General features: G+C 37.5%; 1 protein-coding gene across 4 annotated transcripts in view; it reads right to left on the bottom strand.

The window, feature by feature from the left end:
* Ints14 (integrator complex subunit 14) overlaps positions 1-20425 on the bottom strand; it is a 35895-nt gene extending 15470 nt beyond the window's left edge. The window contains exons 1-9 of one of the 4 annotated variants that reach the window (XM_027926037.2): positions 20343-20425; positions 15977-16243; positions 13824-13931; positions 10621-10776; positions 9552-9670; positions 8981-9123; positions 6568-6660; positions 4219-4363; positions 2017-2150 (exon numbers count right to left, since the gene is read on the bottom strand). In XM_027926037.2, the coding sequence (XP_027781838.1) occupies positions 2017-2150; positions 4219-4363; positions 6568-6660; positions 8981-9123; positions 9552-9670; positions 10621-10776; positions 13824-13931; positions 15977-16198 (1120 nt within the window). In that variant the 5' untranslated portion in view covers positions 16199-16243; positions 20343-20425. The other 3 variants (XM_027926038.3, XM_027926041.2, XM_027926040.2) reach the window with 3 other exon arrangements.
* Between the last annotated feature and the right edge of the window lie 1373 nt (positions 20426-21798).

Here is a 21798-nt window from a genome sequence, read left to right on the forward strand (position 1 = left end):
TATATTTCCTGCGACCAGAGCTTCTTAAAGCATGGTCAAGGACCACCTGGATTTAATCATTTGGGTAATATTAATATTTACTAACCATTCTGCAATTTTCTGGGCCTGAATCCAGACCAACCTGCTGAATCAGAATCTCATGTGGGTGGACCCAGGAAGTGGAATTTCTGAACAGTGTTTATTTTTGTACACAAAATATCAAATTTGTGAACCACTGTAACATCAATGATATGCTTATAACTAAAAATTCAATTTCCAACTCTGCCTCCTGTCTTGAACTCCAGATTCCTCAGGAATTGTCTCTAAGCACCTCTATTTATATCTCAAAGGCACAGACTCAAAATGCAAATAATATGTTCTTCTCAAATCTACTCTTTCTCCCTATTCTCTATTTCAGTTAATAGACTACCTTCCACCCTGGAACCCAAAGCTGGAAACCTGGGATCATTCTCATATGCAAACACTATTGATGCTACCTCCTAGTTATCTTTTACTCCTAGCCACTGCCCTGTTCTGGCTTTCATCTTCCCATTTCCAGGACTACTATAGTGACTTCTAACTGCAGGGTGCCCCTGCCTTTTAATTGGGGGACAGGGATTGAACTTAGGGCCTTGCATATGCTAGACAAGTGCTTTACCATAAAGCTACATCCCAAGTCCTTTTACACAATTTTATTTTGAGTCAGGGTCTCAGTAGGTTGTGCAGGCTGGCCTCAAACCTTCAATCGTCCTACCTTGGCCTTCTGAGTCATTGAGATTATAGGTCTATGTATCATAGCTGGTTCTAAACGCAAATTTCTTATCTCTCACTTGGATTATGGCTATTTTGCACAACTCCAGGGGCACCAGCACCTGAATATGAAGTCTCCTAACCAGTATCCTGTTTTCACTGTAGCTAGAAGAATCTGAACACATTACTCCTCTTTGGTTGCTTCCCAGTATCTATAAAATAAAATCTTGATATTTCACATTTTGATGAGGCCTGCTGTGCTGTAGCTCCTGCCAGCCTCTGCTCTATCATCTGCCTCAACTCCCAATCTGTACTCCAGTTCCTTTCCTTCCCATAGGTGCTCTAGTTTCCCTAGAAGCCCTTTCCTCCTTCTTCAGCTCTACAAATTTCTCCTTTTCTTCAAAACTCAGCTAGGATGTCTCTCCCCTGTGAAGATTTTCTGGAATCCTCTATGAAGAGCAGATTTGATCATCATCTCCTTTAGACTAATACTTATCTTGTGTAGACTGTTTATCAAGTCCACTTCCCACTAGACTTTAAGCAACTCTGGCTAATTATTTCATCCAGAATAGATGGGAGGTGTCCCTGAAACTGAAATGGGCCCAAATGAGTGAAGGATAACTCTCTAGTTGGAACCTCAGGATCGAACAGCACAAAGGCTTCATCAAAAGGAGTAGCAAAATCAAAAGAAGGGACAATTTAAGGAGAAGGGGTAAATAATGATTTCTTTAAAAAGAAAAAAAAAAAAAAAAAGCTGAACTTGAGACTAAGGCAGATACCCAGGTGGAAAGGTTCAACTAAGAATTGTAAAGAAAAAAAATTCAAATTTCAGGGAGAGATAAGGAGGGACTAGATTTACAGATTTAGGGAGGATGAAACTAATATCACTGAAGAAATACTCAAGAGAGATTAAGAACCCAAGAGAAGAAGACAAAGAACAACATCTCGGAAACTGCAAGGCAGAGGAGGAAAAGACAAGATGACAAGAAAAAGAATGACTGGAGATTACTTGGGCCAAAAATTGTACACTAAGAAAAAAACAGGGAGTGACTTTTAACTCAAAGCAGTTAGAATTTTTATTTACTTAAATCACCTTAAATTTGGTTTCCTCTAAGCTGTGAAAGTTGAATTCAAACATCAAACTCTCCTGGGGTTCTCCATGTACACATCCAGCCTCAGAGACCACAGCACACCAATGAGGGAGCTTAGGCAGCTCCCTGACTACAGTCGGAGACACTCAGAATGGTAGAGAAGAAACAGTAAGGTAAAATCTGATCTGGGTTATACCTGAAATAGGACCCAGTTGTGCCATTTTCCCTAGCCATGGGAGAGGTTCTGGACCAGGCTCAAAGAGAGACATCATGAGGTTTGATTTCTTCTTGCTGTCAGCTTGGGAGTAGAGCATTCCATGCCATTCAGGACTAGATGGAGAGAAGACCAAAGATCAGAAGAACATAAAGCCTGGGACTGTCAAGTTAAATAAATCTAGCTTATGTTTTTCTCTTGAGAGAAACAGGCTTTGGCTGTGAAATCAGGCATGTTATTTTTACCAAAGCCAAATCTGAAACCTGAAAATGATTACTGCTGTTATGATATTTACATTTCTCTAAGACATTTATTATTATTAAGGAAAACTTTATATATATATATATATATATATGGAAATCAAAAGCAGTTTAAAAGATTAAAAAAAAAAACCCCATATACAAAGGGTAGAAAGTAAGCTATAGGGGGATAAGGAGGTATAATAGCTGCAGCCTACAGGTCCTTTCAGCTGCCTCTCAGAGTTACAGCAGAACCAATACAGGGAAGCCCTTGTAACACAGGGCATGAGGTCTTTGTTCTGTTATGTAAACACTGTCCCCAGCTTTTCAAAGCAACCTAGGCGATTCTCACATTCAGAGCCAATACCACTAGTCTGAATGCCAAGAAACACAGCAGATTAACAACTATTAAGAAGAATCCCAAAGCCCAAGGGGGCTTAGTCTCCTGTATTTCAGGAATGAGGGGAAGAGATCAGGGAAAGAACAGATAGGTACATACTTTCCCACCCTCCCTCCCTCCCTCCCCATAAAATTCAAGATTTCACACAAAGCTTTGGTTTCTAGCAGTAAACATGGAGTTACATTCGTCCGTCTCCTATTAAACAATCTTGTGGCCACTTTGACCATTGGGGTGTTTTTATATTATGATTTGATTTTGCTGTACCCAGATACTTTCTTCCTTTCCTATTTTCTAATCATTTTATAACACACATTCTGACTCTTCCCTTCCTTCTCCTCTCCCTGGGAAAATCAATGAATAAAGACTTATTGGTACTCAAAAAAAAAAAAAAAGAAGAATCCCATTCTTCTTCTCTGACATAAAGAGAAATGAAGACATGCTTCCTATAATTAATATTAACCTCTGGAATATATATCAGTCATCATTCCAAATGATGGTCAGAAGGTGATTAGCTACCTCCTCTTTTCTAAGATAGATATTAGAGAAAGGGAGGCAGACAGCTTTGCAAATTCCAAGATTGCAGAGAAGGTAAAAACTAGAAACACTTTCCTCACAGGAAAGGAATACAGCATAGTTGTTGTGAGCATAGGTTCTGAAGTAAAAATGCATAGGTAAGAATCCTGGCTCTTTTATTTATTAGCTGGGGCAAGTTCCTTGACCTCTTGAGTCTGAAAGGCTGACCTCTCTGACTCTTCATCTATAAAATGGGATTAGTGTTGATATTACTTACACAATCTGTTGTGAGGAATTAAATGAGTTAACATATGTAAATGCCTAGAGGAATGTCTGACACATGGCAAAATGTTCAATGTCATCAGCATCTTTTTTCATTTACTTTTATTCCTTTAATTTATAGATGTAGAGACCATGAATCCTACTAAGATATTATAATAAATTAGTAGCATTACTATAACCAGAACCTAGGTATCCTAGATAGGATTTAAAAAGAAGAAAACTGAGCTAGGATATAGCTCAGTGGTTGAGTGTTTGCCTAGTATGTGCAAGGACATGTGTTCAAACACTAGTACTGCACCCCCCTACCAATTAAGTAAATAAAAATAGAAAAACTGAGAAAGAATATAATATATATATGCAACATACCAAAAAGGATCATTCCACACTTATTCTCTTCCTACCAGGTCCCCTACCCCCACTCCCCGTTTTTTACCATTGAGTCACATGCCCCACCCTTTTTTATTTTGAGACAGAGTTTTGCTAAGTTGCTGAGACTGGCCTTAAACTTGTGATCCTCCTGTCTTAGTCTCCCGAGTTCGTGGGATCAAAGGCATGGACCACCAAAACCAGCTCCACACTTACTCTAGGGGAAATTTTAAAAGAGTAGTTTAAAAAGGAATTGACAGGTGAGAAGGGAGAGGAAAAAGGTGACCAGGACCTTTCTACTTCTTTCAGAAAAGTCTGCAAAACACTTCACCTAATGAACTGATTGCTCCTCTCATTCAACTAAATGTAAACAAAGTCTCCTACCCTAATTGAACAATCGCCACCATTCCTTCCACTTTTAGGCTGCCATGGAGCAGGACACAGAAGTTGGGTATTTTGCCTGCAATCTGATTGGCTGAATTTTCATCTTCATTGTCATCAGTGATGCCAGTACCCACCTCATCGCCTTCTGCAAAAAGCAAACAGGTTAGATTGAAATCAGCTACAAAAACTCCAAACCCCGATCATACTCTTGGCAACTTCCAGACTCAAAGGAGTTGTAAAGGAATATTATACAAAGCTGAAAAAACTCATCCCAGTTTCCCAATGTCTATATAAAAATTACTTTTTAAGGGCTGAGGTTGTGACTCAGTGGTAGAGGCACTGGGTTTGATCCTCAGCACCACAAAAAAAAATAAAATAAAATAAATAAAGAAAATACTGTGCATTGTGTCCCCCCCAAATTACTTTTCTAATATTATATTAATTCCATTTATATGAAAAATCCAGAAGAGCACGTCTATAGGAGTAGAAAGGATATTAGTGATTATCTAGAGCCAGGGGACTAAGAGTTGGTAGTTTGGTTTCTACCAACTAAGAGTTGGTAGAAATAGGGTTTCTTTTCAGGGGTGATGAAAAGGTTCTAAAATTGATTATGATAATGGCTGTACAAGTCTATAAATAAAACTAAAATCACTTAGTTATACACTTTAAGTGAGGGAAGTATATAATATTGATTTTATCTCCATAAATATGTTACACAAAAAAAATGTGTTTTCCAGAGTTCCAGTAGAATCTGGAAGTTTCAGGCATCTGTCTAAACAGAATCTGATACAGAGATGTCAAGAGTGTTCTAAACTGACAGCATTCAAACAGTACAAGGATGCAAGTCTCCAAAGGTACACAAATGATTACTCTACAAGCATCCTAACTAGACTTCCCAACTCTAGGTTCTCTGTTGACAGATGAATCTTCTACAATTAATATCCTTCCAAGAAAACTTATCCATTCAGTCTTGTTCAAAGACTTTCTACTTCAACAGGAAGAATTTTCCAGTTTAGTTTGCTATTCAACAACCCTTACAATGGCTCTGTTCTGCCTTCCCATGTTTTCCCTTCCTACTGTTCCCTAAACACTTCATTTTGCTAATTTTCTTTCTTGGCAGAATTCTCCCAGGGCCTTAGAAATAAGGTAAATTTGGTTGTTCTCTGAAAACACAAGGTAAATTATAAATACATTGCCCACAATGAGTCATCTGTCTATAAATATGTGATTCTGTCTATAAATATGTGTTGAGTGGTTATGGAATATCCAACCTCCAACTGAGATAATCCAGGCATTAATAGAACATGATCATAACCCAGTAGGTAGAAAGCTGATTGACTCTATATTTCCTGGAAAGAGCTGATAAATATAAGCTAGATAGTTAGCTTAGAACAGAGAAAAAGGATTTTAAGGAGCTAAAGGCTAGCATACTGCAGAGATGCTGAATTTGGGGACATGACTTCTCAGTTTCTAAAGGGGTATTTTCTGCAATAATGAGGTCTCACAAGAGGCTCATTTGTTCATTTAATAGTATTTGAGTATCTAGTATGTGCTTGGTATAAGTAAACAAAGAACAGATGTGTTCTTCCTCTTATTAAGCTGTATTTGACTTCCACATTTATCAAGCAACTTTCTGATAATGACTTGGCTTTCTTTGCCTATTAGGAAAGGCAAAGCCCTGGGTGAGGAACTAAGTACTCCTTTTTTTTTTTTGTACTGGGAATTGAACCTAGGGGTGCTTCACCACTAGGCTACATCCCCAGCTCCTTTTTATTTTTTATTTTGAGAATGTTTCCCTAAGTTGCTTAGGTTCTCTCTAAGTTGCTGAGACTGGTCTCGAACTTGCATTCCTCCTGCCTCAGCCTCCCAAGTTGCTGGGATTACAGGCATGCACTGCTGCACCTGGCTAAGTATTCTTGTCTTTAAAAGAGGACTTCCACTATAAATTCACAAACCAACACACAGCAAGTATGTGTCAAAAGTGTTCCCATGGGGTGGAGTTATGGCTCAATGGTAGAGCATTCATCTAGCATGCATTAGGCACTGGGTTTGTTCCTCAGCACCACATAAAAATGAAATAAAGGTACTGTGTCCACAATTTAAAAAAAAAAAAAAAAAAAAAAAAAAAAAAATATATATATATATATATATATATTAAAGTGTTCCCATAATGTAAGATAGCAGAATTTCTTTCCTGATATTTAATATTCTATTTTCTAAAATTCAATTTGGCAACTATACCTTTCCTTTAGCTTCTACAAAATGGGCTAATCTACTATTTAACATTAAAGAATAACTTTAGATATTATGATGCTTCTTATATATCAATGGTATAAAAAGAAAACTCACCTTTGTTAAGTGCTATAGGTAAGACCAGATGTCTGGAGAGAACTGGGGGACTTGAAATATCAGCTATATCAATAAATCCCACTATTTCCAAATCTGAAAGGAAAGAATCAACATAGTGCTAATTTATAATAGGGGAAAGTATATTATTTTCTATGTATTAGATTTTATAAACACAATGTTTAGGTGGAAATTTCAAATATGTTGACTGGGAACATTATTGGACTTTTCTGTGGATGAGTCTAACCATTTGCATTATAAGTAGCTCAGGAAATAATGATAATTATCTTTTATTTGATGAATTTAAGTTATATAACAAATTAGGTAAACTTTATTTTTATGAGGCTAGGTCCTCCCAGTCATGGCAAAAGCTTAAAAGTCAAATCCCTGTGTAGAATAAGGGGTATTCGGGTAATCAAGGGGCATTAAACTCAAACAATTCTCCAACAACTTCAACCTTTTTTGAAATTAAAGACATTCTATTAAAAACATTTCTCTGAGAAAGAAATACATTCTCAACAAAGCCAATATGAGGGCTGGGGATGTGGCTCAAGTGGTAGCACGCTCGTCTGGCATGTGTGCGGCCCGGGTTCAATCCTCAGCACCACATACCAACAAAGATGTTGTGTCTGCCAATAACTAAAAAAATAAATAAATAAATATGTTTAAAAAAAAAAAAAAAAAAAAGCCAATATGACAATGATTTCTTTGCTCTACAGAGATTGTTTAATGACCAAAAGTTTTTGTGAAAACCTAAAATAAAAAAATAAAAGTTGTAGCCAAAATTTTTTTAAAGGGGCTGGGGTTGTGGCTCAGTGGTAGAACACTTGCCTAGTATGTGTGAGGCACTGGGTTCAATTCTCAGCACCGCATATAGACAAAGGTCCATTAATAACTAATAAAAATATTTTTAAAAATGTTTATTTATTTATTTATTTTTATGTAGATGGACACAACACAATGCCTTTATTTTTATGTGGTGCTAAGGATCGAACCTCCGTCCGCCTGTGCTAGCTAGCTAGGCTAGTGCTCTACCGCTGAGCCACAACCCCAGCCCCAATAAAAATATTAAAAAAATTTTTTTTTTTAAAGTTTCTTTTCTGATTATATAGATAATTAACACAAAAACTTGGAAAACACTAATAATTGTAAAAAATATAAAATCACTCATTATTCATCATAAAAGGAAACCACTATCAATACTTTACTGAATTGCTTTTCAATTTTTCTTCTAAGCACAAACACACCAATATTCTCAAAACAATTAAAAAAAAAAACCAGAATCGTAGTGAGTAAAATGCACTTCATATACAAGTAGGAAGTGTGCTTCTCTGGAGATTTGCTGTCATTAACCCCCTTAATTGAGTAACAAATGAATCAGGACAAGCAGCTGGATACTTTTTAAGTAGAAAAAAGCCTACTATATTTTAAAGTGGTTTAAATATAAGTTATGGCAAATGTTAGGCTAAAAATTTATATTGGAAAGAAAAGGCCTATTCAAATGACTCATCAAAAAAGGGTGGAAAGGAAGTGAAATTTAACTGGTTTGAGAGCCACAAAATAATTTGGTGCAGCTTAATATAGTAGAGCGTAGTCACAACAAAAAGAGATGGATACCTTGCTTCCAGATAGTCAAAAGTTAAAAGCACAAAAAGCAAAAAGAATGCTCTAGCCCTTCATTTATAATCTCTATGCGCCCCAAATGAACATTTATTGCACAATTAATTTTAATCATTTATTAAAACATCTAAGTGTCAATGTTACCCTAGTCACTAAGGCTGCAGCAGTGATTGAAAGTGACAGCATCTATCCCTAAGAGGTTAAACATGTATCCACCACTCAAGGAATCCACCCATCAATTGGAGATAACTCCAAGGTCTTCAAGTCACATCTAGAAGACAGCCCTTCATATATGACCGTAGTTATGATGCTAGTCAATCTCAGAATCTCTATTAAGAATCACTTCAAGGATTTCAATCCTAGTGAATCTGGGCATGATTTCTTTTTTTTTTAAAGATAGAGGGAGAGAGAGAGAGAGAGAGAGAGAGAGAGAATTTTAATATTTATTTTTTAGTTTTCGGTGGACAAAGCATCTTTGTTTGTATGTGGTGCTGAGGATCGAACCCGGGCCACACGCATGCCAGGCCAGCACGCTACCGCTTGAGCCACATCCCCAGCCCTGGGCATGATTTCTAACTCTAGTAATTTGTGGTTATAATGATCTAGGATTGGAGATTAACTCATGACCTCACCATAAAAGACCAATAATCCACCAACCCTGAGGTAATTAATATATTCACTGATCCAAAAATGCTAATGACAATACCACCCTTGTTTCAAAATATATGATTCTTTTCAATCCTCCTACCTAGAGAACAAAGTAAAAAACCACAAGTCAGAAGTAGGGAAAACTTACCTGTGTTAATGACTTTGGGGATAGGATCAATTTCTTCATCTACAACAAAAGGTTCTGGCCTGGGGAAGACTTGTACATCAGCAGTTAGGTGGCCACACTTGAGAACAGCATGGAAAGGTGTATAAGCCAGATCTATCAGTTTTCTAGGATATGATGATTAATTGTTACAAGGAGAGTAATAAGATAGATAGAGCAGTAATGTTTCATGATGCAAAATTTATTTTACCTTTACATTAATTCCAAAACTAAATCTGACCATTTGTGGAAAAGATTACAATCTGATATTGCTGCTGAGGAAATTTCAATTCTGAAAAGCCCCAAAGCAAGTTAATCTTTGAAATTGCTGAATCATTGTAAAAAAGTCAATATCTATAAGCATTACAGATTTAGTCATGTTTTATTTAAAAGAGTGAGCTTTCAAAAATCACTGCTACCAATCTTTTTATCTGAGAAATGGGCAACTTGGAGAAAACGCAATCACACAATTAGAGTAATGTATATATTCTTTCTGGATATCAAATTATAATACTGGATTACAAAGAAGGCAAAAGAGCTTTAAGCACATACTCACCCAAACATAGACTGTACATTTTTCAGGCACAGGGGGCCATCAATAGTAAATATTTGCCCTTCACCATTGTTTAAGTCTATGAGACGTTCAAGGCATTCCAAAGAATCGGTGCTCTGAAGCTACAAAGCAAAAGAGATGACCCCTTTAAAATGGCACAAATTACCAGATTACTATTAGCACACCTAAGTTACAACCATCATAGTAACACAGGCAAAAAATAAATCATTTTCTTAACAGCCATATGAAAAGAAATAACCATAACAATTTGACTCAAGGTGACCAAAGAGGAATGTTACATACAAGGACACCAGGAGAGCTATTCCATTCAGAAGTAGTTTTGTGAAGGTTCTCAGAGGAGACCACAATTTGTATTTATATAGCATCTTTCCTTCAAAGTGTTTTAAACATTTTTTGGCAAGAACCATTATTATCTACATTATACAGGGAGAAAAAATAAGGTAAAAAAAGGTCAAATATCTCCCAAATAAATAGGAAAACAGGAAGCAAAGTATTTACATACATAAAATATACCAAAATGGCATGTTATTCTACAAAAAAAAAAAGCAAAGTACATCTCTGTCAACATTTCTGGAATGGATAAAATAATTCCTGGGTAAGAGAAATAACTAATACCAAAGAGAACTTGACCTTTCATGACTCATCAGTAGGATGGATAACAACTTGAAGTATGTTCCCAAGATGGGGAAACACTGAAATTTCAGAGCATTTAAGAGCTAGAGTATAGTCTTATTTTGTCTTTTTCTTTTCTCTCTCTCCCTTTCCTTCCTTCATTTTTTCTTGTCCTCCTCCCTTCCCTTTCTTCTTTTTTCTTTTTTTTGTGGTGCTAGATATAGAGCCAGGGCATCAGGCATACTAGGTAAATGTTCCACCCCTGAGCTACAGGCCCAGACTGAGTCTTTTCAAATACATATTGTGCCAGTCTCATGAAACCAACAGAGCACAATGTTACAGTATATGCAATAAAGCACTAATCAAATATATGAAAAAAATAAAATGAGCCCTAAAATTTACCCAATCAAACTAAAAAGAACTTAGCAAAATGTATTACCTCTTCCAAATTTGCCATGCACATGATATATAACTTAGACGGGAAAGGAAAAGGTAGTGGAAACCTGTTGCTCTCACTTCTTTGATTGTGAGTAGCTAAGGAATGTCGCAGTGACCCTCTACCAATGCCAAGACAGCCATCAGTTACTAGAACAACCTGTTTGCAAAAAGAGACAGGAAATTTGCACATTAAATTACATGATTAAATTAGTTTCATTTAACATTTTCATTTCTGGAAAGGGACATGAAGAAACTAAGGAATGATAAGAATGTTTTATATCTTAATGATAGTAGTGGTTACACAGGTATATGCATTTGTTAATACTCAGGGAACTGTGTATTTAAAAGCTATACATTTTACTTTCCCATTTAATTAAATTTTTAAAATGCTTGCCTCTGAACAATTAAAAAAGGGACAAACATGCATACCAAATTTTACTTAATTGTATTACAACTGGAACCCCATCTATTAGATAAGGAATTGGTACTTAAAATATCAAAGTAAAAAAAAAGAAATGGCATGACCTATTTCATATGTGTCCCTAGGAAATACCAGCCCAAAAGTCTGAACTTTGCCTTTTTAAAAATCTATTGATTGATTGCTGTACTAGGGATTGAACTTAGGACCTTGTACATGCTAAGTAAGTGCTGTGAACACTAAGCTACTCCCCCTAGCCCACTTTATTTTTAAAAGATGATAAATTCTATCCCCAGGCAACTAAAATGACAACTGCTTCAAAATTGTATTTATACAGGCCACTTGGCCAGAAATGTATAAGACCTTTAAAAAACGCACATTTAACTTGTAATATGATAAAGCCAATAAAATATATGAACAACAGATAGTAAATGCAAAATCTTCTTCCTTTACCTCATTGCTTATGGGCAATCCTGTGTAAAGTGGGCTTCCCAGGCATCCCAGGGAAGGATTATTTTTGTTCTCCTTAGTCTAATCCAGTAACTTGACAATAGGCCATTGAGACAGTATTAGGTGGTTACATCATGTGAAATACAAAGATTTAGTACTTACTTCTAAAGTCTAAGGATATTTAATGGAGGTTCCCTGGAGAGATTTTTATCTTTTGGGAAGTCTGTCAACTGACTACAGATAATTTCCTTTTCTAGGTACCAACAACTGGTACACAATGATTTAGTTTTGACATTAGCTTTTTCAGATGCTGTGTGATAATGAAATATTTCATGTAATGTCAAAATCACTCAGGTAATGAGGATACAGACCAGATGTCTGAAATCTTGGTTGTGAAAAGTTCCACATTTAAACAAATTTGGTGGTAAATGATTATAAAAATAATCACGAGGGGCTGGGGCTATAGCTCAGCAGCAGAGTGCTCGCCTATATGTGAGGCACTGGGTTCAATCCTTAGCACCACATAAAATAAACAAATACAATGAAGGCATGCTGTGCATCTACAACTACAAAACAACAACAACAACAAAAATCACTAATAACTACCACCTCTACTACTGTGTTTGGATCTCATTCATTTAACAAATCTAAGTGGATTTAGGTCAGTCCCTCACCTTCAGGGTACAGTAAATCTCAAAATTAGATTCTTCTTTTTTTCAAAGAAAGAAAAATATTAAAAGGCAGAAGTCTACATGGTACGCAAGGTCTAGCTATTAAAAAAAATTTTTTTCAGTTGTAGATAGACACGATCTTTATTTATTTATTTTTATGTGGTGCTGAGGATGGAACCCAGCGCCTCACACATACTAGGTAAGTGCTCTACCACTAAGCCACAACCCCAGCCCTCACCACTTTTTTAACTTATCAAAGGAATTGATCAAAAGGTATTAACAGGCTTCTTTAACAAAAGTGATTTGATTTAACCTTTTAATTGTAGTTCAGGGTCTTCATGAACCAAAGAGTTTATATTCTATCAAATAGACTGGCTTTCAGAGTAAGAAAAAAAGCTTTTGAAAAGAGTTGGGATTTACTGATAATTTACATGTAGTAAATCTTTACTACACAGTTCTTAGTGTTGACAACTGCATTCAGATATGTCACCATCTTTACTATTTAGATAAAGAATAGTGCTATTACTTCCTATATTCCCTCCTATTTCTTTGGGATTAATCCTTACTCTTCTCTCACTCCCAGACAACTACAATCTTACTTTTAATTAAAAAAAAAAAAAAAAATACTTGTCTGGGGCTGTAGCTCAGTGGCAGAGTGCTTGCCTAGCATGTGTGAGGCACTGGGTTGGATCCTTACCACCACATAAAAATAAACAAATAAAATAAAGGCATTCTGTCCATTTACGACTATATATATATATATATATATATATATATATATATATATTTTTTTTTTTTTTAAATACCAGTAATGCCACTTACACTACTCAGGAATCGTGTGTTTGACACTATAATAAAAAGCCATACGCCAGGGGCCAGCAAAACCATGGCCACAGTCATAGTTTATTTGCAAAGCTGGCTTTGTAAATAAAATTTTATTTAAAAAGAGCTGTGCCCACTCACTTACTTATTACCTATGGCTTCCATGCAATAACATTAGAACTGAATAATTGCCGCAGCCTAAAATACAGAAAAAATTTGTTAACTTCTGTTGTAGACTATTAATGATTTTCCTTTCAGTAATGTTTGCTTTCTTCCTGTTTACAGCAAATTTCCAATTCTTTTTTATACTATTACTCTGCTGTAATTTGAGGCTAATGTGAATCCACTGTGGACTCTAAGAACAACAGACTATGACATTCATACTCCTCACTTTTTAGACAACCTAGAGAGCTGAGACGGTTAAAAGTCTGCTGAAAAAAAATCCTACAGCAAGATAATGAAGACAGACTATATGGTACTAATGTTTACAATTCTATCATTCAAAATTATAATCATCCCTTCCAGGGAGTGTAGTTCTAAAATTCCACTGTGAGCCCTTTGTCTTTTATACAAACAGTACTAGTTTTCAATAAGTCAATTTACTAGGAGGATTCTTTCCTTTAGGCATAATTTTGCTGCTTTCTGAGCACATTGGTGTGATTTAGATTAGATTAGTGTGATATGATTAGAGTGATTTAGTGCCTTCTTTTTAAAAGATACCAATTGTATAAAACATAGTTTGAGGAAATTAGAATGCATGCTGTGTTAAAGCCTAAAGAAAATCAAAGCACCACAGTGGTTAATGTTTTTAACTTAGGGCAATGAAAAAGAATTGATCATTACCTGGCAAGGAATTGCACCACCCCATTCCTGCTGAACGATATTGCAAACACCAACTAATGCGGATTCCAAGCAGGTTTTGTCATAATCGTCCATGTTACTTAGTGCTTCCTTATTGAATCAAAAATAAAATTGCTCATTATTCTTTACTTCTTTAATTTGTTATTAGAAAAACACCATAAACTGCTCAACATATGAATGTTACACAAGGGACATTGTGTTTCTGAGAGCCCCAAAGCATAGGTTCTTAAAAAGCAACAACAACAAAACCAGTAAAACAGATTTTCTCAACTATAGAAGATAATTAAATATGTCCTTTTATTCCATCCTCTTATTAGGTAAGAATTGACAATTCCCTAAGTTTATTTCTTTATAAGTGGATCTTGAAGGAAAACTTTGAAATTAAGAATTTAAAAAACATCAAAAAATGACAAAATTTATTGAATATTAACTATATCCTAAACACCACTGTAGGTACTATTTTACATGTATTTAATCATTACAGCATTTTAAACCCTATTTTGTGAGTGTGTGTGTGGCACTGCACATGCTAGGCATGCACTCTACACTGACCTATATCCTCAGACCTTTTTATCTTGAAACATGATCTTGTTCAGTTCCTGAGACTGGCCTTGAACTTGCAGTCCTCTTGCCCCAGCCTACAGAGCAGCTGTGATTACAGGCATGCTCCACCATACTCAGCTTAACCCCACCATTAATTGAGGAATCTAAGGTATAGAAAGATTAAATAACTTTCCCAGGTATTGTGAACATAGGTGGCTGAGCCTAGATATGAACCCAAGCAGTCTGACTACAGAGCTCCTGGTTTTAACCATTACTCCTCATTCCTAGCAACTCTCTAAATTTCCTAACCACTCAGTATCAGAAATCCTGAGCATATCACTTGTAAGAAGGTTAGAGTGATCAGGAGTGGTGGTAGAGTATGACAATAATTCTTGATACTTGGGAGGCTAAGCCAGGAGGATCATGAGTTCAAGGTAAGGCTACATAATATAATCAGACTCCGTCAAGAGGAAAAACAAAAAACAAAACAAAACAACAATAACAAAAAAAAAAAAAAATGAGGATTGAATTCAGGAGCACTTGACCACTGAGCCACATCCACAGCCCTATTTTGTATTTTATTTAGAAACAGGGTCTCACTGAGTTGCTCAGTGCCTCACTTTTGCTGAGGCTGGCTGTGAACTTGCGATCCTCTTGCCTCAGCCTCCGGAGCCGGTGGGATTACAGTATTCCCAGTCATATGCCACTGTGCCTGGCTCAGAATTTTTTTTTTTTTTTTTTAAAAAAAGCTTTTCTGTCTCTTAAAAAGTCAGATAATAAAAGAAAGGATTTGACAAACATTTATTACTCATATTTTTAAAAATACAAATTATATTGATCCTGGATTTCTCTCTCTCTCTCTTTTTTTTGTTTTTTTTTTGTGGTGCTGGGGATTGAGCCCATGGCCTTGTGCATATGTGGCAAACACTTTACCAACTGAGCTATATCCCCAGCCCTTGGTCTTGGATTTCTAAATTGCTTAATGATTATTAAATTGTTCAGTTTAATTCCACAAGCACTTATTGACTACTCACTATGGGCAAGGCACTGTGCTAAACATTGTTGGAAATATTAATGATTGAGAGATGTTGTCAGAAAGTAAATTCTCTAGTGTATCACACAAAACCACCTTTAGAAGGTTCTGATCAAGGCTTAAAATGATTTCTTGGCATCTATAAACCAAAGCCATTTGTTGGGAAAGCAATGTTATTTTAAATTACTCTAGAAAAAGTTTTTTTTTTTTTTTTAAATTTTTTCTTTTTAGGGCTATTTTTCATTTCCTCAAGTTTTTTGGGGAAGTAGAAAAAAGTAAAATTTTGAACCTAAAGACACTGAATTTTAGGGAAAAAAGAATTGTATCCTGAAGTCCTTATCTTTCCAAAGAGAATTCTAGAAAACTAAGAGAAGAAAAACAAGGCAACAACCCCACCACCAACTCATAGCTCTCCCAAAGAAAGGCACAAGACCTTACTGGTTGTGAATCTTTTTTTTTTTTTTTTAGTAGCTATACACATTAAGCACCCATGCACTTTTTAAATAATTCCATGTTCTAAAATGTGGGCCCTGTACATAAATAACATCTCTTTTTGTACCTGTAAGGTGTTATAATCTCTTGTAAAGGGGACCATCAGCTCCCAAAGTGATGAAAAAACCACGAGCGCTGTAAATTCAAGCTTGTAATTTGTGGCCATGTGCTCAAACAGCATTGTTAAACCGTGGGCTGCTAAGTGCTTACGCTGGTATTCCTCGGACCCCTCGACAGATACAGGTCGGGTCATGGAAAGGGATACGTCCATTACCACCACCGTTGGCATGATGGAAAGGATCCCAGTATTTCCAGTCAGAATGCAGACAGAGAGCTACAAACAGAAATGCCATGGAAAATAAAAAGGTCTTACATGTCATAAGAAGGAAAAAATATTTTCACCACAATTTTATCCAATTTCCCAGAAATAAGTGGAGGTCTGCCCCAGTGAAGCTGAGGTGAGGGCACCCAACAAAGAATTCAGTGAGAGGGACACAAGCAGGTTAGTTAGCTGTGAGGACCACTCCTAAAATCATCTGCTAAATGGCCTTAAGTCGAGAGCCACCGTAAGTATTTCTATTGATTAAAAAAAAAAAAATCATTAAATTCAGGTAGCTCTTGATTCCCATAACTTTCAAATTTATACAACTTAATATAATAAGCACTAGTATACCATCTTGCCAAAATTTAATTTACTGAGAACATTTCTATGTGACATATGGTAGTACTATTTGGCATTTGACCATTCTTTTACCACCATCAGTATCTTAATACAGTAGTGTTAACACAAGCATTTACTCTCTTTGTGGCTTGGTGCCCTTGTTTGATTAATATAAATGTAAAATATAAAAAGGAAGGACTAGAAAAGTGATAATCCAAATTAGACAATGCTGGAAATCATTAAGCATGACAAAAACAACAAACTATGATTCTCAATAGCATCAACAGTTTTTTAACTGTGAAGGAAAAGAAAATTAAAGCATATGCATGAAAGCTGGAATTATGTAATTGTGTAGAAAAGTAAAAATGTAGAAATGGAGGAAGCAAAGGGTTCTTTAATTCATGGATTAAGAATTAGCAAGAAGATTGGGTTGGGGTTGTGTCTCAGTGGTAGAGTGCTTGCCTGGCAAACATGAGTCACTGGGTTTGATCCTCAACACCACATAAAAATAAACAAATATAATAAAGGCATGCTGTCCATCTACAACTACAAAAAAAAAAAAAAAGAAAAGAAAGAAAGAAAGAAAGAAAAGAGTGGGCTAGGGTTGTGGCTCAGAGGTAGAGCACTTGCCTAGCATGAGTGAGGCACTGGGTTTGATCCTCAGCACCACATAAAAATAAAAATAAAGATATTGTGTCCACCTATAACTAAAAAATACATTAAAAAAAGAATTAGCAAGAAGAAAATATTTCTGTGCTCAAAATAAAACAGATCACAGATACACAGACCTGTTCATGAGCTACAGCTTGCTGCTACTGTACAGTTAAACAAACTATAATCTCTTGACACAATGAAATATAGCTATAAATAAATGACACAGATATAAGAAATGTTTATATAATGAATTAATAGCTAAGAAAAGCCAGTCATAGGATATGTATTCATTGCTACAACTTAATAAAAATCACACTGCATATACCATCACAACTATGGAAGACTAAGTCAATATAAACAGTTTAGAAACTTAATATTCATTAATTTATGTTTTGGGATTCAATTCCAAACATTTAACAATGGCCAGACTGTTTGTTAGTGCAGTGTCTCCGAACATATTGATTCATGGAAACAATGTTACTATAAATAGAGGTTAGGGACTGAGGACAAATTGAAAGTCTATTAACCATTAACCATATAACAGTTAGATATATCTTCAAATACAGTAATGTCTGTGTATCTAACTAACACCAATAAGTTAAATCAGAGATAAAAATTACTTTTTCAGACTCCCTTAGAAGTCCAAAATGTTTATCCATTTTGATAGAAAAAAATTAAAATGTGCATCTTTCTTCTCTGCATCATTAGACTTTGTGAGTAAACGTAATTCAGCCTGTTAGGCATCACCACTTTGAATACCAATACTACCCAGCACACTACTACCCTGATGTTTCTATTTATATCAGCATTTTCTCAAATGTGTGCTGCAGAACACTGTCCTGGAGGGATGCTCCAAGAAAAATGGAGATTTTGACAAGTTCTAAAGCAAACAGTCTAGTTTAATTCACTAATCCTGTTTCCACTCTAACCCTTCTCTGCATAAATAGTACAAGTATTAAATAGAATGTACATGGAAATACTGCCTTATTCTGAAAGAATCCAGGCTGCTGTGTTCTGTTTTGGTGGCTTCAAATTTTGCTTCTAATTTTGAGATCATCAGCTTTCATTCCACTTATCTCAGTAATTCTGTGTGATGATTCTCCCTTTTTCTAATCTTTTCCATCTTGTTTGCTATTGCTGGAAATACAGTTTATCAAGCTTGTTAAAACTGAGTCCAATATCAAAGTTAACAGGCTATAAGAGTCTGTAGGTTTCTTCTATGATAAAACAGATAAGCTTAGGTATATCAACTTGTACTATTTTGTCTATGCAGACTTTTTTATTTCCTTTCTGGGTCTTGGCTGTGTTGTTCAAGAAACGAGGTCCCATGTCTCATATATATATATATATATATATATATATATATATATATATATATATATTAAATATTTTTGTTGTAGATGGACACAACAATACTTTTATTTATTTATTTATTTATTTATTTTTATGTGTTGCTGAGGATCGAACTCAGTGCCTCATATGTGCTAGGTAAGGGTTCTACTACTGAGCTACAACCCCAGCTCCCCCATACCATAGGTTCAAATATACTACATCAGATCATAAACCCACTAAAGGCAGGGACCATGTCTGATTTTGCCCACCAATGTCTCCTCAGAACTCATCCCAGTAATTGGTCCATTGTAGGTGCTCAACAAATATTTGATAATGACTAATGAACTACCCCTAGTCATCAGATATAAAATTAATTCTTCAGCAAAATATATTATAAGTTTTAATTCTGAATACCAGAAACACTTTCCTTCTCTCTTTCTCTTTCAAATAGAGATAAGAGGGATTCCTACACCTCTGCCCAGGTACAGAGTTTACCCAGATCCTGTAATTCCATTCATTCATAGAGGCTTTCATGTTATTTAAAAGTTGGAGATCATGGCAGGCACAGTGTCACATACCTCTATTCCTAGTGATTTGGGAGGCTGAGGCAGAAAGATTTCAAGTTTGAGGCCAGCCTCAGAAACTTAGCAAGACCCTATCTCAAAAAATAAAAAAGGCTTCGGGACATGGCCCAGTACCAAAAAAGAAGAAAAAAAAAAAAAAAGGAAGGAAGGAAGGAAGGGAGGGAGGGAGGGAAAGAGGTTAGAAGTCATCCCCAAGTATCCTCATCTCATAGGAGAATGGGCAACAATTTACGTAGATCAGGTATGAAAATGCACTTCCAGACCATGAAATGAGTGACCACAGCTGTTAATCTTGCCTGTGAAGCTGGTTCTTTCTTCTGATTTATTTGTGTCCACTCCCAAACGCAACTCCTTAACAGTGGCAAAGTTGTGGGAAACCAACAACTTAGTCTGGTTGTAAGCACAACGTTAAGAGAGGGAACTGAGTGCTCCTGAAGGATGGTTCATTCAGGCCGACTGGGCCTCACTAAAAATAAAATAAAAATCTCTGCCCACCTGTCTAGCGATTTTGTAAGAACAGGAACCCTCACTCGGGCTGACTGTGACCCTCGCTACCTCGTCCTAACCTCTGCCATATGTACTGTTTACACACAGCGCTTCCGACATCAAGGATTGTCCTTTCTCCAAAAGCCTACTCATGAGAATACATCTTAGTCACCCGACTCCACTTTGCTCCATGTTTAGGACTCTCCCCTGAAGGTGATCATTTGATCATTTTTTTAAAAGTTGGTTCTCAGAAATGTGGCTCTCAAAGCGTGATTCTATTTGAATTTCTGAGTCCCCGCTACTCTTGGGCTTTCCTTTCAGTCCACCCTAATAAGTCGCTCGGAGTTCTCTGTACAGCTTCATCTCGAAACGCCCAGCACGGAACACAGACTTCCGACATTTGGACCGCAATCGGAGGATGCATTTTACCTTTAAAATCAGTCAAAACCATGTGAGGTCTGGACGTGTCTCAAGGGAGGAGGGGTCAGAGGGCGAAATCGTGAGGTTCACGCGGACTTGGACACACCGGGATACAGGGCGAGGGGAGGCCGGGAGCAGGGCCCCGGAACTAGCGCCTCAGAGAAGGTGTGGGCCGGCTCCCGGGGCGGCAAGAAGGCCGGGCGCTGGCCCTGCGTTCTTCTTCACCCCTCGCCCTTCACCCGTCTCCCCAATAAGCAGCGAAAGAGAACCCGCGGCCCACAGCCTCCCCCACTCACCCCTAGCCCATCGCCAGGCACGGTCCTTCCACTTAAACTTTCCGCCTGCGCGCCACAGCCGGAACTATAGGGCCGAGCGACCAAAGGGAACCTGGCGTCGGCACTGCGTGCGGCTTGGGCGGGTCCTCAAGAACTGGCGCGGCAGGGTTATAGCTCGGCAGGGACGCTAGGGGGCGCGTCCTTCTCGACGCCATTCCCCTTACAAGCCCCCACCTTCCCTGAGCGCTGGCTGGGTCTGTCCGCCCGGCCCCCTGTCTCCCTCACCCTATTCTCAAGTACTCCCCGCCCATATTTACTCTGGCTCCTTTCCTCACTCACCCGTAGGCATCACCTGGCCAGCTGTGACCCCTTCACATTTCTGTCCTGTTACCTACTAGTTGCCTCTTCATACTCCTCCCGCACATCCTCTGAACTAGGTGACAGAAACTTTTAGAAATATAATTCCTGGCTGAGAAATGCTCCTACTTAGCACTCTATATTTTTCTTAATTTACCTGAGCCTAATTTACATCAAGTCTTGACGTCTTGGTCTCAGCCCAAATATTCACATTATCTCTCTTCCAGCTTCCAGTCTTGGAGGGAAGGAAAGGGATGGTTCAGTCAGTTCCCCTTACCCAGGGGCGTAGTGGCACAGGCCTGTGATCTCAGTGACTCAGGAGACTGAGGCGGGAGGATTGCAAGTTCGAGGCCTCCGCAACTTCACAAAAACCTGTCTCAAAAGAAAAAAATAAAAAGGATTGGGGACTTAACTCAATGCTAAGTGCCCCTGGATTTAGTTCCCAGTATCTGCCAACCCCCACCCCCGCCCGCCTCCCCTCCAAAAGTTCTTCCTACCCTGATCAAGGTGCCTCACTAAGGGATTTGCACTCAGCTTCCCTGTAAAACAGCCCGAGTCCCCCTGCCTGACTCTCAGGCCCCCTGATTCCCCACTGTAGCCTGTGCCTTCAGGAGGCAAGAGGTGACATATTAACCATGTAGGGAGCCAGGGAATGCCAGCTAGAGGTAGTCTTGAATGCGTGTCATCAGGCCACTGGTTCAAAGTTGTGGTTCAAAACACAATGTTGTGTTACTTAGGTTACAAGTGGAAACAGACAGTCCTCTAGAAGGCCTAGGACATTTTCCTCTTTATCTTTTAGCTAGGATGGGGTGAAATAGGACGTGGAACAAGGAAGGAAATGCTTTGAATTGAACAACCAAGTCTGTCTGACTTTTCACAACTTGTTCTGTGGGAGAGTGTGGGTCCAATAGCGTATAGTTCTCTCCTGTCTCCTATTTATAAAAGAAGTGGCAGATAAGGCAGTTTGTCTCTGGGAAGACTGGGAATACCTTCACCAGCCTCAAGGCCCTGGGCCTGCAGACTGCCCTATTTGCTTCAAAGCTTTTTTCCTCAACCTGACTGGCTCATGCTCTCAAGACCTTGTTATACTTGAGCAGGCAGTGGGTTCTAGGTAAGTAAG

The sequence above is a fragment of the Marmota flaviventris genome, chromosome 2 (assembly GCF_047511675.1).
Source record: "Marmota flaviventris isolate mMarFla1 chromosome 2, mMarFla1.hap1, whole genome shotgun sequence".
Taxonomy (NCBI): domain Eukaryota; kingdom Metazoa; phylum Chordata; class Mammalia; order Rodentia; family Sciuridae; genus Marmota; species Marmota flaviventris.